At 45.4% G+C, this 17,758-nt stretch overlaps 1 protein-coding gene across 3 annotated transcripts; it reads left to right on the forward strand.

The window, feature by feature from the left end:
* Positions 1 to 2,530: 2,530 nt before the first annotated feature.
* txnl4b (thioredoxin-like 4B) lies at positions 2,531 to 4,363 on the forward strand. 3 transcript variants are annotated; one of them, XM_065016264.1, is made up of 4 exons: positions 2,531 to 2,801; positions 2,988 to 3,139; positions 3,435 to 3,612; positions 3,681 to 4,363. In XM_065016264.1, the coding sequence occupies exons 1-3, from the start codon at positions 2,670 to 2,672 to the stop codon at positions 3,598 to 3,600; spliced, it is 450 nt and encodes a 149-aa protein (XP_064872336.1). In that variant the 5' UTR covers positions 2,531 to 2,669; the 3' UTR covers positions 3,601 to 3,612; positions 3,681 to 4,363. The 3 variants fall into 3 exon arrangements, 2 of the variants coding, with proteins under 2 accessions (XP_064872336.1, XP_064872335.1); XR_010463450.1 differs by having other exon boundaries at positions 2,535 to 2,801; positions 3,435 to 4,200; positions 4,271 to 4,363; XM_065016263.1 differs by having other exon boundaries at positions 2,535 to 2,801; positions 3,435 to 4,363.
* Positions 4,364 to 17,758: the final 13,395 nt, after the last annotated feature.

Below are 17,758 nucleotides of genomic sequence, written 5' to 3' on the forward strand. Positions count from 1 at the left end.
TGTTGCCATAGACACTGACTGTTCCAGCATCACTGGTTCTGTTGCCATAGACACTGACTGTTCCAGCATCACTGGTTCTGTTGCCATAGACACTGACTGTTCCAGCATCACTTGTTCTGTTGCCATAGACACTGACTAATCCAGCATCACTTGTTCTGTTGCCATAGACACTGACTGATCCAGCATTACTTGTTCTGTTGCCATAGACACTGACTGATCCAGCATCACTTGTTCTGTTGCCATAGACACGGACTAATCCAGCATCACTTGTTCTGTTGCCATAGACACTGACTGTTCCAGCATCACTTGTTCTGTTGCCATAGACACTGACTGTTCCAGCATCACTTGTTCTGTTGCCAGGGGTTCCATAGACACTGACTGTTCCAGCATCACTTGTTCTGTTGCCATAGACACTGACTGTTCCAGCATCACTTGTTCTGTTGCCAGGGGTTCCATAGACACTGACTGTTCCAGCATCACTTGTTCTGTTGCCATAGACACTGACAAATCCAGCATCACTTGTTCTGTTGCCATAGACACTGACTAATCCAGCATCACTTGTTCTGTTGCCATAGACACGGACTAATCCAGCATCCCTTGTTATGTTGCCATAGACACTGACTGATCCAGCATCACTTGTTCTGTTGCCATAGACACGGACTGTTCCAGCATCACTTGTTCTGTTGACATAGACACTGACTGTTCCAGCATCACTGGTTCTGTTGCCATAGACACTGACTGTTCCAGCATCACTTGTTCTGTTGCCATAGACACTGACTGTTCCAGCATCACTTGTTCTGTTGCCATAGACACTGACTGATCCAGCATCACTTGTTCTGTTGCCATAGACACTGACTGTTCCAGCATCACTGGTTCTGTTGCCAGGGGTTCCATAGACATGTAGTGAAACAGCTGAGCTCTGGAAGGTTCTGATACAGTGGACCTGGGATACATGGTTCTGGTATATACAGTCGGAAGTTTACATACACTTAGGTTGGAGTCATTAAAACTTGTTTTTTCAACCACTCCACAAATTTCTTGTTAACAAACTATAGTTTTGGCAAGTCGGTTAGGACATCTACTTTGTGCATGACACACGTAATGTTTGCAACAATTGTTAAAAGACGGATTATTTCACTTTTAATTCACTGTATCACAATTCCAGTGGGTCAGAAGTTTACAAAGTTGACCGTGCCTTTAAACAGCCACAGCTCAAAAACCGCCATGAAAAAGCCAGACTACGGTTTGGAACTGCACATGGGGACAAAGATCGTACTTTTTGGAGAAAATGTCCTCTGGTCTGATGAAACAAAAATAGAACTGTTTGGCCATAATGACCATCGTTATGTTTGGAGGCTTGCAAGCCGAAGAACACCACCCCAACCGTGAAGCACGGGGGTGGCAGCATCATGTTGTGGGGGTGCTTTGCTGCAGGAGGGACTGGTGCACTTCACAAAATAGATGGCATCATGAGGGAGGGAAAATTATGTGGATATATTGAAGCAACATCTCAAGACATCAGTCAGGAAGATAAAGCTTGGTCGCAAATGGGTCTTCCAAATGGACAATGACCCCAAGCATACTTCCAAAGTTGTGGCAAAATGGCTTAAGGACAACAAAGTCAAGGTATTGGAGTGGCCATCACAAAGCCCTGACCTCAATCCCATAGAAAATGTGTGGGCAGAACTGAAAAAGCGTGTGCGAGCAAGGAGGTCTTCAAACCTGACTCAGTTACACCAGCTCTGTCAGGAGGAATGAACCAAAATTCACCCAAATTATTGTGGGAAGCTTGTGGAAGGATACCCGAAATGTTTGACCCAAGTTAAACAATTTAAAGGCAATGCTATATGATAGGTAGTTGAGTGTATGTAAACTTCTGACCCACTGGGGAATGTGATGAAAGAAATAAAAGCTGAATTAAATCATTCTATCTACTATTATTCTGACATTTCACATTCTTAAACTAAAGTGATCCTAACAGACCTAAGGACAGGGAATGTTTACTAGGATTAAAATGTCAGGAATTGTGAAAGACTGAGTTTAAATGTATTTGTCTAAGGTGTATGTAAACTTCCGACTTCAACTGTATGTAGATGAGATGGATTGAATAGATATGTAGCACATACAGGGTGATTTCTGGTTCTCTCTTTTGTCTCTCTCCCTTTTCTTCAGACACCCCCAATGGTTAACTGTATATATAAAAACATGCTCACTTTAATATATACATTAAATGTAGTTGTTTTTGTTGATGGATTGAGTGTTCTTTTTGTGTGTGTTTATTTGAACAAAAGTGATCCAAAGCATGCTTGCTTTGGTACGAAAAAACTGTGGTTGTGTCTGAAATCTTTCAAGCCTACTGCTTACTAATCAAATCAAATGTATTTATTAAAGCCCTTCTTACATCAGCTGATATCTCAAAGTGGTGTAAAACCCCAAACCGCAAGCTAAAATGTACTAGCCATACTACATACGGATATACTAGTAAAACGCAGTATTAGACGTTAAACAAATACCAACATACTTGGCTCAAACGACAGGAAAGAAGCAGCGGACACTAGCGGCTGTTCGGTCACAGTTTCTGACGGACGTTTTATGGTGTTACACAACATACCGGTACGTGCCATTTTCGTTTGTCAAACTGAACACAATGCTAGCCAGCAGCTGACAAAATGAGTTTGTTTTTGGCCAAATTGTCATGCAAAAGGGACATAGACGAGGTAATAAAAACGGTCGCTGAAAAGGTTTTAGTGCTTCGGTTTGGAAGAGATGAAGACTCGGTCTGCCTGCAGCTTGACGAGATTGTAAGTAGCTAACATTAGCATGTGTAGCTAGCTGGCTAACTACTACAATATTGTGGCCAGTAAACATTGACATGCATGTCAGTCGTTACCAATATTTACACCAACACTCTCATTTAAAAAAAAAAAACACACAAAAAAAGTTTGTCTGTCTGAATCGGAATGACAGTGTTGTCATTCTTTTACCAGCTGTCCAAAACCGCCCACGACCTGAGTAACATGGCGTCTATCTACATCGTGGATGTAGACTCGGCTCCCGTCTACACGAGATACTTCGACATCAGCTACATCCCGTCTACCGTCTTCTTCTTCAACGGACAACACATGAAGGTTGATTATGGGTGAGTGGTGACATCTTAGTGTTGAGAAGGAAGATGGCCTACAACTGGACTCTGGTGCTAGAATACCACTGGTTGATTATGGGTGAGTGGTGACATCTTAGTGTTGAGAAGGAAGATGGCCTACAACTGGACACTCTGGCGCTAGAATACCACTGGTTGATTATACAGTCTTAGTTTCAGTGAGTTGTAACACACTCCCCTTTTAATGTCATAGTTGTTGGGTACTCCTCATATTAGCTACAAACCATTTCCCCTTTGTAGGCCTATAGCTAAAACACTGTTGTCCCTTATACAGGTCCCCAGATCACACCAAGTTCGTGGGCAGTTTTAAGACCAAGCAGGACTTCCTGGATCTGATCGAGGTGATCTACAGAGGAGCTATGAGAGGGAAGATGATCGTCAAGAGTCCCATCGACCCTCAGAACATCCCCAAGTACGACCTGCTCTACCATGGGATCTAACCCCATCACGACCTGCTCTACCATGGGATCTAACCCCATCACGACCTGCTCAACCATGGGATCTATAACCCCATCACGACCTGCTCAACCATGGGATCTATAACCCCATCACGACCTGCTCAACCATGGGATCTAACCCCATCACGACCTGCTCAACCATGGGATCTAACCCCATCACGACCTGCTCAACCATGGGATCTATAACCCCATCACGACCTGCTCAACCATGGGATCTAACCCCATCACGACCTGCTCAACCATGGGATCTAACCCCATCACGAGCACAGAACGGATTGGCCCAGCACAGAACGGATTGGCCCAGCCTGGACAACTGTGGTATTGGCGTTATCAAGAGACCCCACTGCAGCTGGCGCCATCTCACTTCACCATTCATACTGATGTCGTGTTCAGTGAAACTGTCCATAACGTCAGGGTTGATATTTCCTAGGGAAATAGATCTCTATAAGAGACACAGGTACATGTCAGAGTGGACAATCCTTCATTTCATACAATGAAGACTCGTTGACAGCTGGACATTTCTTGTTGCCTCTTGTTTATAGTGGGAATGAATGCCGAACCTAAAGTATGTTTGGTGACGAGGTCTGACCCCTTGTTGACTCTTGTTTATAGTGGGAATGAATGCCGAACCTAATGTATGTTTGGTGACGAGGTCTGACCCCTTTTGAAATGTGTTAAATGTGTCACTTCAAATAATGTTTGGTTTCATCTCTACTGTTTCACCACAATAAATGTAATAAGGCCATTCACAGTGCTGGAGGTCCTTGTATTAACTAAGCCCAGGCACCACAGACAGTGCTGGAGGTCCTTGTATTATCTATGCCCAGGCACCACAGACAGTGTTAGAGATCCTTGTATTATCTAAGCCCAGGCACCACAGACAGTGCAGGAGGTCCTTGTATTATCTAAGCCCAGGCACCACAGACAGTGTTAGAGATCCTTGTATTAACTAAGCCCAGGCACCACAGACAGTGTTAGAGATCCTTGTATTATCTAAGCCCAGGCACCACAGACAGTGCAGGAGGTCCTTGTATTATCTAAGCCCAGGCACCACAGACAGTGTTAGAGATCCTTGTATTATCTAAGCCCAGGCACCACAGACAGTGTTAGAGGTCCTTGTATTATCTAAGCCCAGGCACCACAGACAGTGTTAGAGGTCCTTGTATTATCTAAGCCCAGGCACCACAGACAGTGTTAGGCCCAGGTCCTTGTATTATCTAAGCCCAGGCACCACAGACAGTGTTAGAGGTCCTTGTATTATCTAAGCCCAGGCACCACAGACAGTGTTGGAGATCCTTGTATTATCTAAGCCCAGACAGTGTTAGAGGTCCTTTTATTATCTAAGCCCAGGCACCACAGACAGTGTTAGAGGTCCTTGTATTATCTAAGCCCAGGCACCACAGACAGTGCAGGAGGTCCTTGTATTATCTAAGCCCAGGCACCACAGACAGTGCTGGAGGTCCCTTGTATTATCTAAGCCCAGGCACCACAGACAGTGCTAGAGGTCCTTGTATTATCTAAGCCCAGGCACCAGGCACCACAGACAGTGTTAGAGGTCCTTGTATTATCTAAGCCCAGGCACCACAGACAGTGTTAGAGGTCCTTGTATTATCTAAGCCCAGGCACCACAGACAGTGTTAGAGATCCTTGTATTATCTAAGCCCAGGCACCACAGACAGTGTTAGAGGTCCTTGTATTATCTAAGCCCAGGCACCACAGACAGTGTTGGAGATCCTTGTATTATCTAAGCCCAGACAGTGTTAGAGGTCCTTTTATTATCTAAGCCCAGGCACCACAGACAGTGTTGGAGGTCCTTGTATTATCTAAGCCCAGGCACCACAGACAGTGCTGGAGGTCCTTGTATTATCTAAGCCCAGGCACCACAGACAGTGTTAGAGGTCCTTGTATTATCTAAGCCCAGGCACCACAGACAGTGCAGGAGGTCCTTGTATTATCTAAGCCCAGGCACCACAGACAGTGTTAGAGGTCCTTGTATTATCTAAGCCCAGGCACCACAGACAGTGTTAGAGGTCCTTGTATTATCTAAGCCCAGGCACCACAGACAGTGTTAGGAGGTCCTTGTATTATCTAAGCCCAGGCACCACAGACAGTGTTAGAGGTCCTTGTATTATCTAAGCCCAGGCACCACAGACAGTGTTAGAGGTCCTTGTATTATCTAAGCCCAGGCACCACAGACAGTGTTAGGAGGTCCTTGTATTATCTAAGCCCAGGCACCACAGACAGTGCAGGAGGTCCTTGTATTATCTAAGCCCAGGCACCACAGACAGTGTTAGAGGTCCTTGTATTATCTAAGCCCAGGCACCACAGACAGTGTTAGAGGTCCTTGTATTATCTAAGCCCAGGCACCACAGACAGTGTTAGAGGTCCTTGTATTATCTAAGCCCAGGCACCACAGACAGTGTTAGAGATCCTTGTATTATCTAAGCCCAGGCACCACAGACAGTGTTAGAGGTCCTTGTATTATCTAAGCCCAGACACCACAGACAGTGCTGGAGGTCCTTGTATTAACTAAGCCCAGGCACCACAGACAGTGTTAGAGATCCTTGTATTATCTAAGCCCAGGCACCAGACAGTGCAGGAGGTCCTTGTATTATCTAATCCCAGGCACCACAGACAGTGTTAGAGATCCTTGTATTATCTAAGCCCAGGCACCACAGACAGTGTTAGAGATCCTTGTATTATCTAAGCCCAGGCACCACAGACAGTGCTGGAGGTCCTTGTATTATCTAAGCCCAGGCACCACAGACAGTGTTAGAGGTCCTTGTATTATCTAAGCCCAGGCACCACAGACAGTGCAGGAGGTCCTTGTATTATCTAAGCCCAGGCACCACAGACAGTGTTAGAGATCCTTGTATTATCTAAGCCCAGGCACCACAGACAGTGTTAGAGATCCTTGTATTATCTAAGCCCAGGCACCACAGACAGTGTTAGAGGTCCTTGTATTATCTAAGCCCAGGCACCACAGACAGTGTTAGAGGTCCTTGTATTATCTAAGCCCAGGCACCACAGACAGTGTTAGAGATCCTTGTATTATCTAAGCCCAGGCACCACAGACAGTGCTGGAGGTCCTTGTATTATCTAAGCCCAGGCACCACAGACAGTGTTAGAGGTCCTTGTATTATCTAAGCCCAGGCACCACAGACAGTGCAGGAGGTCCTTGTATTATCTAAGCCCAGGCACCACAGACAGTGTTAGAGGTCCTTGTATTATCTAAGCCCAGGCACCACAGACAGTGTTAGAGATCCTTGTATTAACTAAGCCCAGGCACCACAGACAGTGCAGGAGGTCCTTGTATTATCTAAGCCCAGGCACCACAGACAGTGCAGGAGGTCCTTGTATTATCTAAGCCCAGGCACCACAGACAGTGTTAGAGGTCCTTGTATTATCTAAGCCCAGGCACCACAGACAGTGTTAGAGGTCCTTGTATTATCTAAGCCCAGGCACCACAGACAGTGTTAGAGGTCCTTGTATTATCTAAGCCCAGGCACCACAGACAGTGCAGGAGGTCCTTGTATTATCTCAGCCCAGGCACCACAGACAGTGTTAGAGATCCTTGTATTATCTCAGCCCAGGCACCACAGACAGTGTTAGAGGTCCTTGTATTATCTAAGCCCAGGCACCACAGACAGTGTTAGAGGTCCTTGTATTATCTAAGCCCAGGCACCACAGACAGTGTTAGAGGTCCTTGTATTATCTAAGCCCAGGCACCACAGACAGTGCTGGAGGTCCTTGTATTATCTAAGCCCAGGCACCACAGACAGTGTTAGAGGTCCTTGTATTATCTAAGCCCAGGCACCACAGACAGTGTTAGAGGTCCTTGTATTATCTAAGCCCAGGCACCACAGACAGTGTTAGAGATCCTTGTATTAACTAAGCCCAGGCACCACAGACAGTGTTAGAGGTCCTTGTATTATCTAAGCCCAGGCACCACAGACAGTGCAGGAGGTCCTTGTATTATCTAAGCCCAGGCACCACAGACAGTGTTAGAGGTCCTTGTATTATCTAAGCCCAGGCACCACAGACAGTGTTGGAGATCCTTGTATTATCTAAGCCCAGACAGTGTTAGAGGTCCTTTTATTATCTAAGCCCAGGCACCACAGACAGTGTTGGAGGTCCTTGTATTATCTAAGCCCAGGCACCACAGACAGTGCTGGAGGTCCTTGTATTATCTAAGCCCAGGCACCACAGACAGTGTTAGAGGTCCTTGTATTATCTAAGCCCAGGCACCACAGACAGTGCAGGAGGTCCTTGTATTATCTAAGCCCAGGCACCACAGACAGTGTTAGAGGTTTGTATTATCTAAGCCCAGGCACCACAGACAGTGTTAGAGATCCTTGTATTAACTAAGCCCAGGCACCACAGACAGTGCAGGAGGTCCTTGTATTATCTAAGCCCAGGCACCACAGACAGTGCAGGAGGTCCTTGTATTATCTAAGCCCAGGCACCACAGACAGTGTTAGAGGTCCTTGTATTATCTAAGCCCAGGCACCACAGACAGTGTTAGAGATCCTTGTATTAACTAAGCCCAGGCACCACAGACAGTGCAGGAGGTCCTTGTATTATCTAAGCCCAGGCACCACAGACAGTGCTGAGATCCTTGTATTATCTAAGCCCAGGCACCACAGACAGTGTTAGAGGTCCTTGTATTATCTAAGCCCAGGCACCACAGACAGTGTTAGAGGTCCTTGTATTATCTTAGCCCAGGCACCACAGACAGTGTTAGGTCCTTGTATTATTAAGCCCAGGCACCACAGACAGTGTTGAGGTCCTTGTATTATATATTACCACAGACAGTTGTGTGGTCCATGTATTATATTAAGCCCAGGCACCACAGACAGTGTTAGAGATCCTTGTATTATCTAAGCCCAGGCACCAGACAGTGCAGGAGACCTTGTATTATCTAATCCCAGGCAGACAGTGTGGTCCCATGTATTATCTAAGCCCAGGCACCACAGACAGTGTTAGAGATCCTTGTATTATCTAAGCCCAGACCTTGTATTATCAGACCAGTGTGGAGGTCCTTGTATTATCTAAGCCCAGGCACCACAGACAGTGTGGGTCCTTGTATTATCTAAGCCCAGGCACCACAGACAGTGTGGAGGTCCTTGTATTATCTAAGCCCAGGCACCACAGACAGTGTTAGAGATCCTTGATTATATAAGCCCAGGCACCACAGACAGTGTTAGAGATCCTTGTATTATCTAAGCCCAGGCACCACAGACAGTGTTAGGTCACCATGAGATATATCTAAGCCCAGGCACCACAGACAGTGTTAGAGGTCCTTGTATTATCTAAGCCCAGGCACCACAGACAGTGTTAGAGATCCTTGTATTATCTAAGCCCAGGCACCACAGAAGTGCTGGAGGTCCTTGTATTATTACCCAGGCACCACAGACAGTGTGGGTCCTTGTATTATCTAAGCCCAGGCACCACAGACAGTGAGATATATTACCCAGGCACCACAGACAGTGTTAGAGTGTCCATGAGATATATTACCCAGACCACAGACAGTGTTAGAGATCCTTGTATTAACTAAGCCCAGGCACCACAGACAGTGCAGGAGAGATATTATCTACCCAGAGACAGTGTGGTGACCTTGAGATTATCTAAGCCCAGGCACCACAGACAGTGTTAGGGTCCTTGTATTATCTAAGCCCAGGCACCACAGACAGTGTTAGGTCCTTGTATTATCTAAGATATATTACCACAGACAGTGTTAGTGGTCCTTGTATTATCTAAGCCCAGGCACCACAGACAGTGCAGGAGGTCCTTATTATTACCCAGGCACCACAGACAGTGTTAGAGATCCTTGTATTATCTCAGCCCAGGCACCACAGACAGTGTTAGGGTCCTTGATATTAACTAAGCCCAGGCACCACAGACAGTGTTAGAGGTCCTTGTATTATCTAAGCCCAGGCACCACAGACAGTGTTAGACCTTGTATTATCTACCCAGGCACCACAGACAGTGTTAGAGGTCCTTGTATTATCTAAGCCCAGGCACCACAGACAGTGTTAGAGGTCCTTGTATTATCTAAGCCCAGGCACCACAGACAGTGTTAGAGGTCCTTGTATTATCTAAGCCCAGGCACCACAGACAGTGCAGGAGGTCCTTGTATTATCTAAGCCCAGGCACCACAGACAGTGCAGGAGGTCCTTGTATTATCTAAGCCCAGGCACCACAGACAGTGTTAGAGGTCCTTGTATTATCTAAGCCCAGGCACCACAGACAGTGTTAGAGATCCTTGTATTATCTCAGCCCAGGCACCACAGGCTGAATGACTGGCATCTACTTATCAATTTGGAGATTTGTTGGTATTTTGGCCCATTAATATTAGTATTTTCAAAACTTAAACGTCAAACTTGATCAATTTATATTTTCTTTTGTGTATCATACTACCGTCATCAACATTTTTACGAATTTTAACCACTTTAAAAAAATGTACATCCATCAATAATGTAAAAGCCCATTTCATACAGAATGTTACAAACTGGTCTTACATTTTAGCTGATTGGGTCTAAATGGGCTTTCGGTGTTGGTCTTCAGTGTTACTTGTCCTTAACTGACATTTCCATAAAGTCAGACTTCCCACACCTCAGAATCATCTACATTCACCGAGTTGTGTGGTCACCATGAGATATATTACCCAGAGTTGTGTGGTGACCATGAGATATATTACCCAGAGTTGTGTGGTCACCATGAGATATATTACCCAGAGTTGTGTGGTCACCATGAGATATATTACCCAGAGTTGTGTGGTGACCATGAGATATATTACCCAGAGTTGTGTGGTGACCATGAGATATATTACCCAGAGTTGTGTGGTGACCATGAGATATATTACCCAGAGTTGTGTGGTGACCATGAGATATATTACCCAGAGTTGTGTGGTGACCATGAGATATATTACCCAGAGTTGTGTGGTGACCATGAGATATATTACCCAGAGTTGTGTGGTGACCATGAGATATATTACCCAGAGTTGTGTGGTGACCATGAGATATATTACCCAGAGTTGTGTGGTGACCATGAGATATATTACCCAGAGTTGTGTGGTGACCATGAGATATATTACCCAGAGTTGTGTGGTGACCATGAGATATATTACCCAGAGTTGTGTGGTGACCATGAGATATATTACCCAGAGTTGTGTGGTGACCATGAGATATATTACCCAGAGTTGTGTGGTGACCATGAGATATATTACCCAGAGTTGTGTGGTGACCATGAGATATATTACCCAGAGTTGTGTGGTGACCATGAGATATATTACCCAGAGTTGTGTGGTGACCATGAGATATATTACCCAGAGTTGTGTGGTGACCATGAGATATATTACCCAGAGTTGTGTGGTGACCATGAGATATATTACCCAGAGTTGTGTGGTGACCATGAGATATATTACCCAGAGTTGTGTGGTGACCATGAGATATATTACCCAGAGTTGTGTGGTGACCATGAGATATATTACCCAGAGTTGTGTGGTGACCATGAGATATATTACCCAGAGTTGTGTGGTGACCATGAGATATATTACCCAGAGTTGTGTGGTGACCATGAGATATATTACCCAGAGTTGTGTGGTGACCATGAGATATATTACCCAGAGTTGTGTGGTTACCATGAGATATATTACCCAGAGTTGTGTGGTGACCATGAGATATATTACCCAGAGTTGTGTGGTGACCATGAGATATATTACCCAGAGTTGTGTGGTGACCATGAGATATATTACCCAGAGTTGTGTGGTGACCATGAGATATATTACCCAGAGTTGTGTGGTGACCATGAGATATATTACCCAGAGTTGTGTGGTGACCATGAGATATATTACCCAGAGTTGTGTGGTGACCATGAGATATATTACCCAGAGTTGTGTGGTCACCATGAGATATATTACCCAGAGTTGTGTGGTGACCATGAGATATATTACCCAGAGTTGTGTGGTGACCATGAGATATATTACCCAGAGTTGTGTGGTGACCATGAGATATATTACCCAGAGTTGTGTGGTGACCATGAGATATATTACCCAGAGTTGTGTGGTCACCATGAGATATATTACCCAGAGTTGTGTGGTCACCATGAGATATATTACCCAGAGTTGTGTGGTGACCATGAGATATATTACCCAGAGTTGTGTGGTGACCATGAGATATATTACCCAGAGTTGTGTGGTGACCATGAGATATATTACCCAGAGTTGTGTGGTGACCATGAGATATATTACCCAGAGTTGTGTGGTGACCATGAGATATATTACCCAGAGTTGTGTGGTGACCATGAGATATATTACCCAGAGTTGTGTGGTGACCATGAGATATATTACCCAGAGTTGTGTGGTCACCATGAGATATATTACCCAGAGTTGTGTGGTGACCATGAGATATATTACCCAGAGTTGTGTGGTCACCATGAGATATATTACCCAGAGTTGTGTGGTCACCATGAGATATATTACCCAGAGTTGTGTGGTGACCATGAGATATATTACCCAGAGTTGTGTGGTGACCATGAGATATATTACCCAGAGTTGTGTGGTGACCATGAGATATATTACCCAGAGTTGTGTGGTCACCATGAGATATATTACCCAGAGTTGTGTGGTCACCATGAGATATATTACCCAGAGTTGTGTGGTGACCATGAGATATATTACCCAGAGTTGTGTGGTGACCATGAGATATATTACCCAGAGTTGTGTGGTGACCATGAGATATATTACCCAGAGTTGTGTGGTGACCATGAGATATATTACCCAGAGTTGTGTGGTGACCATGAGATATATTACCCAGAGTTGTGTGGTTGACCATGAGATATATTACCCAGAGTTGTGTGGTCACCATGAGATATATTACCCAGAGTTGTGTGGTGACCATGAGATATATTACCCAGAGTTGTGTGGTGACCATGAGATATATTACCCAGAGTTGTGTGGTGACCATGAGATATATTACCCAGAGTTGTGTGGTCACCATGAGATATATTACCCAGAGTTGTGTGGTGACCATGAGATATATTACCCAGAGTTGTGTGGTGACCATGAGATATATTACCCAGAGTTGTGTGGTCACCATGAGATATATTACCCAGAGTTGTGTGGTGACCATGAGATATATTACCCAGAGTTGTGTGGTGACCATGAGATATATTACCCAGAGTTGTGTGGTGACCATGAGATATATTACCCAGAGTTGTGTGGTGACCATGAGATATATTACCCAGAGTTGTGTGGTGACCATGAGATATATTACCCAGAGTTGTGTGGTGACCATGAGATATATTACCCAGAGTTGTGTGGTGACCATGAGATATATTACCCAGAGTTGTGTGGTGACCATGAGATATATTACCCAGAGTTGTGTGGTGACCACTGGATATATTACCCAGAGTTGTGTGGTCACCATGAGATATATTACCCAGAGTTGTGTGGTCACCATGAGATATATTACCCAGAGTTGTGTGGTCACCATGAGATATATTACCCAGAGTTGTGTGGTGCCATGAGATATATTACCCAGAGTTGTGTGGTGACCATGAGATATATTACCCAGAGTTGTGTGGTGACCATGAGATATATTACCCAGGTGTTGTGTGGTCCCAGAGTCCATGAGATATATTACCCAGAGTTGTGTGGTGACCATGAGATATATTACCCAGAGTTGTGTGGTGACCATGAGATATATTGTCCCAGAGTTGTGTGGTGACCATGAGATATATTACCCAGAGTTGTGTGCTGACCATGAGATATATTACCCAGAGTTGTGTGGTGACCATGAGATATATTACCCAGAGTTGTGTGGTGACCATGAGATATATTACCCAGAGTTGTGTGGTGACCATGAGATATATTACCCAGAGTTGTGTGGTCACCATGAGATATATTACCCAGAGTTGTGTGGTGACCATGAGATATATTACCCAGAGTTGTGTGGTGACCATGAGATATATTACCCAGAGTTGTGTGGTGACCATGAGATATATTACCCAGAGTTGATGTGGTGACCATGAGATATATTACCCAGAGGGAATTGTTGATAAATGCTGTACATGTTTTACATTTACATTTAAGTCATTTAGAAGACGCTCTTATCCAGAGCGACTTACAAATTGGTGCTTTCACCTTAATCTAGATAACATTTTATTTGTAAAAATGTGCCCCAAAAAAAAAATGTATTTTACATAAACGTCTTTAGTATTTTACAGATAGTAAGATGAAGTATTTATCTACAATCTGCTGTCGACAAGTCCGACCCTGGAGGGTCTTAACAAAATGAAACTAAATATTTAGGATGACCTGGAGTGTCTTAGCAAAATGAAACTAAATATTTAGGATGCCCTGGAGTGTCTTAGCAAAATGAAACTAAATATTTAGGATGCCCCGGAGTGTCTTAGCAAAATGAAACTAAATATTTAGGATGCCCCGGAGTGTCTTAGCAAAATGAAACTAAATATTTAGGATGCCCCTGGAGTGTCTTAACAAAATGAAACTAAATATTTAGGATGACCTGGAGTGTCTTAGCAAAATGAAACTAAATATTTAGGATGCTCCTGGAGTGTCTTAGAAAATGAAACTAAATATTTAGGATGCCCTGTGTCTTAGCAAAATGAAACTAAATATTTAGTCCCACCCCACCGTGCTGGTTCAAAAGGCTTGGACCTGATGTCCCACCAAAATGAAACTAAATATGAGTCCCAATGTGGTATATGTCTTAAAAATGAAACTAAATATTTGAGGATGCCCTGGTTGTCTTAACAAAATCCTAAATATTTAGGATGCCCTGGTTATATAAAGACACCAACCCACCTGTCTGTCCCACTTCCCTGGTGAAACTAAATATTTAGGATGACCTCATCCAGAGTCCAGTAAAATGTATTTTATTATTATTATTATTATGTATTCGCGTGAATTAGACGCGTGTCTTTCTGACCGTAAGATAAATACTCAATTCCCACTGTACTCCTGTACTTCACTGGTGCTGTCAGTAAGGCCTGGTGATGCCTGATCTGTCCCACTGGTGCTGTCAGTAAGGCCTGATCTGTCCCACTGGTGCTGTCAATAAGGCCTGGTGATGCCTGATCTGTCCCACTGGTGCTGTCAGTAAGGTCTGATCTGTCCCACTGGTGCTGTCAGTAAGGTCTGATCTGTCCCACTGGTGCTGTCAAGACATCAAGGCCTGGTGATCCCCTGATCTGTCCCACTGGTGCTGTCATATAAAGACATCTGTCCCACTCCTGTCAGTAAGGTCTGATCTGTCCCACTGGTGCTGTCAGTAAGGTCTGATCTGTCCCACTGGTGCTGTCAGTAAGGTCTGATCTGTCCCACTGGTGCTGTCAGTAAGGCCTGGCGATGCCTGATCTGTCCCACTGGTGCTGTCAGTAAGATCTGTCCCACTGGTGCTGTCCCAGTAAGGCCTGGTTATATAAAGACACTGTCCCACTGGTGCTGTCAGTAAGGTCCTGATCTTCCCACTGGTGCTGTCAGTAAGACCCATCCTGACTCTCCCACTGGTGCTGTCAGTAAGGCTGGTTCAGGGCTGATCTGTCCCACTGGTCCTAGAGCGTGTCCTGACTGTCCCACTGGTGCTGTCAATACAAGGCCTGGCGATGCCTGATCTGTCCCACTGGTGCTGTCAATAAGGCCTGGTGATGCCTGATCTGTCCCACTGGTGCTGTCAATAAGGCCTGGTGATGCCTGATCTGTCCCACTGGTGCTGTCAATAAGGCCTGGTGATGCCTGACTTCCCACTGGTTATATAAAGACATAAGGCCTGGAGCGATGCCTGACTGTCCCACTGGTTATATCAAGACATAACCCACTCCTAGTGATGTCCTGACTGTCCCACTGGTGCTGTCAATAAGGCCTGGTGATCCTGATCTGTCCCACTGGTGTGTGTGCCTGTTTTAGGACTCAGCGTTTTGAAGAACAATAAGGCCTGGTGACATCAACCCACTGGTGCTGTCAATAAGGCCTGGCGACACCAACCCACCTGCCTGATCTGTCCCACTGGTGCTGTCAATAAGGCATCAACCCACCTCCTAGGTGATGCCTGACTTCCCATATAAAGACATCAACCCACCTCCTGAGCGTGTCCTGACTTCCCTGGTTATATAAAGACATAACCCACCTCCTGATGCCTGATCTGTCCCACTGGTTATATAAAGACACCAACCCACCTCCTGAGCGTGTCCTGACTGTCCCTGGTTGTCATAAAGACACCAACCCACCTCCTGAGTCCTGTCCCATATAAAGACCCAACCCACCTCCTAGCTGTCCTGACTTCCCTGGTTATATAAAGACACCAACCCACCTGAGAGGTGGTGGGTGGTTATATAAAGACACCAACCCACCTCCTAGAGCGTGAACCTGACTTCACTGGTTATATAAAGACACAAACCCACCTCCTAGAGCGTGTCCTGACTCCCTGGTTATATAAAGACATAGCCCACCTCTGAGGTGTCATCCTGGTTATATAAAGACACCCCACCTCCTAGTTCAGGGCTTGGAGCTCAGTACCCACCTAAAAGGCAACGTGTCCTGATTAATGGTTATATAAAGACAAACCCACCTCCTAGATGTCCTGACTTCCCTGGTTATATAAAGACACAACCCACCTCCTAGAGCGTGTCCTGACTTCCCTGGTTATATAAAGACATCAACCCACCTCCTAGAGCGTGTCCTGACTTCCCTGGTTATATAAAGACATCAACCCACCTCCTAGAGCGTGTCCTGACTTCCCTGGTTATATAAAGACATCAACCCACCTCCTAGAGCGTGTCCCGACTTCCCTGGTTATATAAAGACATCAACCCACCTCCTAGAGCGTGTCCTGACTTCCCTGGTTATATAAAGACACCAACCCACCTCCTAGAGCGTGTCCTGACTTCCCTGGTTATATAAAGACATCAACCCACCTCCTAGAGCGTGTCCTGACTTCCCTGGTTATATAAAGACACCAACCCACCTCCTAGAGCGTGTCCTGACTTCCCTGGTTATATAAAGACACCAACCCACCTCCTAGAGCGTGTCCTGACTTCCCTGGTTATATAAAGACACCTCCTAGAGCGTGTCCTGACTTCCCTGGTTATATAAAGACATCAACCCACCTCCTAGAGCGTGTCCCGACTTCCCTGGTTATATAAAGACATCAACCCACCTCCTAGAGCGTGTCCTGACTTCCCTGGTTATATAAAGACATCAACCCACCTCCTAGAGCGTGTCCTGACTTCCCTGGTTATATAAAGACATCAACCCACCTCCTAGAGCGTGTCCTGACTTCCCTGGTTATATAAAGACATCAACCCACCTCCTAGAGCGTGTCCTGACTTCCCTGGTTATATAAAGACACCAACCCACCTCCTAGAGCGTGTCCTGACTTCCCTGGTTATATAAAGACACCAACCCACCTCCTAGAGCGTGTCCTGACTTCCCTGGTTATATAAAGACATCAACCCACCTCCTAGAGCGTGTCCCGACTTCCCTGGTTATATAAAGACATCAACCCACCTCCTAGAGCGTGTCCTGACTTCCCTGGTTATATAAAGACATCAACCCACCTCCTAGAGCGTGTCCTGACTTCCCTGGTTATATAAAGACATCAACCCACCTCCTAGAGCGTGTCCCGACTTCCCTGGTTATATAAAGACATCAACCCACCTCCTAGAGTGTGTCCCGACTTCCCTGGTTATATAAAGACATCAACCCACCTCCTAGAGCGTGTCCCGACTTCCCTGGTTATATAAAGACATCAACCCACCTCCTAGAGCGTGTCCTGACTTCCCTGGTTATATAAAGACATCAACCCACCTCCTAGAGCGTGTCCTGACTTCCCTGGTTATATAAAGACACCAACCCACCTCCTAGAGCGTGTCCTGACTTCCCTGGTTATATAAAGACATCAACCCACCTCCTAGAGCGTGTCCTGACTTCCCTGGTTATATAAAGACATCAGCCCACCTCCTAGAGCGTGTCCTGACTTCCCTGGTTATATAAAGACACCTCCTAGAGCGTGTCCTGACTTCCCTGGTTATATAAAGACATCAGCCCACCTCCTAGAGCGTGTCCTGACTTCCCTGGTTATATAAAGACACCTCCTAGAGCGTGTCCTGACTTCCCTGG

The sequence above is a fragment of the Oncorhynchus nerka genome, unplaced genomic scaffold (genome assembly GCF_034236695.1).
Source record: "Oncorhynchus nerka isolate Pitt River unplaced genomic scaffold, Oner_Uvic_2.0 unplaced_scaffold_1063, whole genome shotgun sequence".
Taxonomy (NCBI): Eukaryota; Metazoa; Chordata; class Actinopteri; order Salmoniformes; family Salmonidae; genus Oncorhynchus; species Oncorhynchus nerka.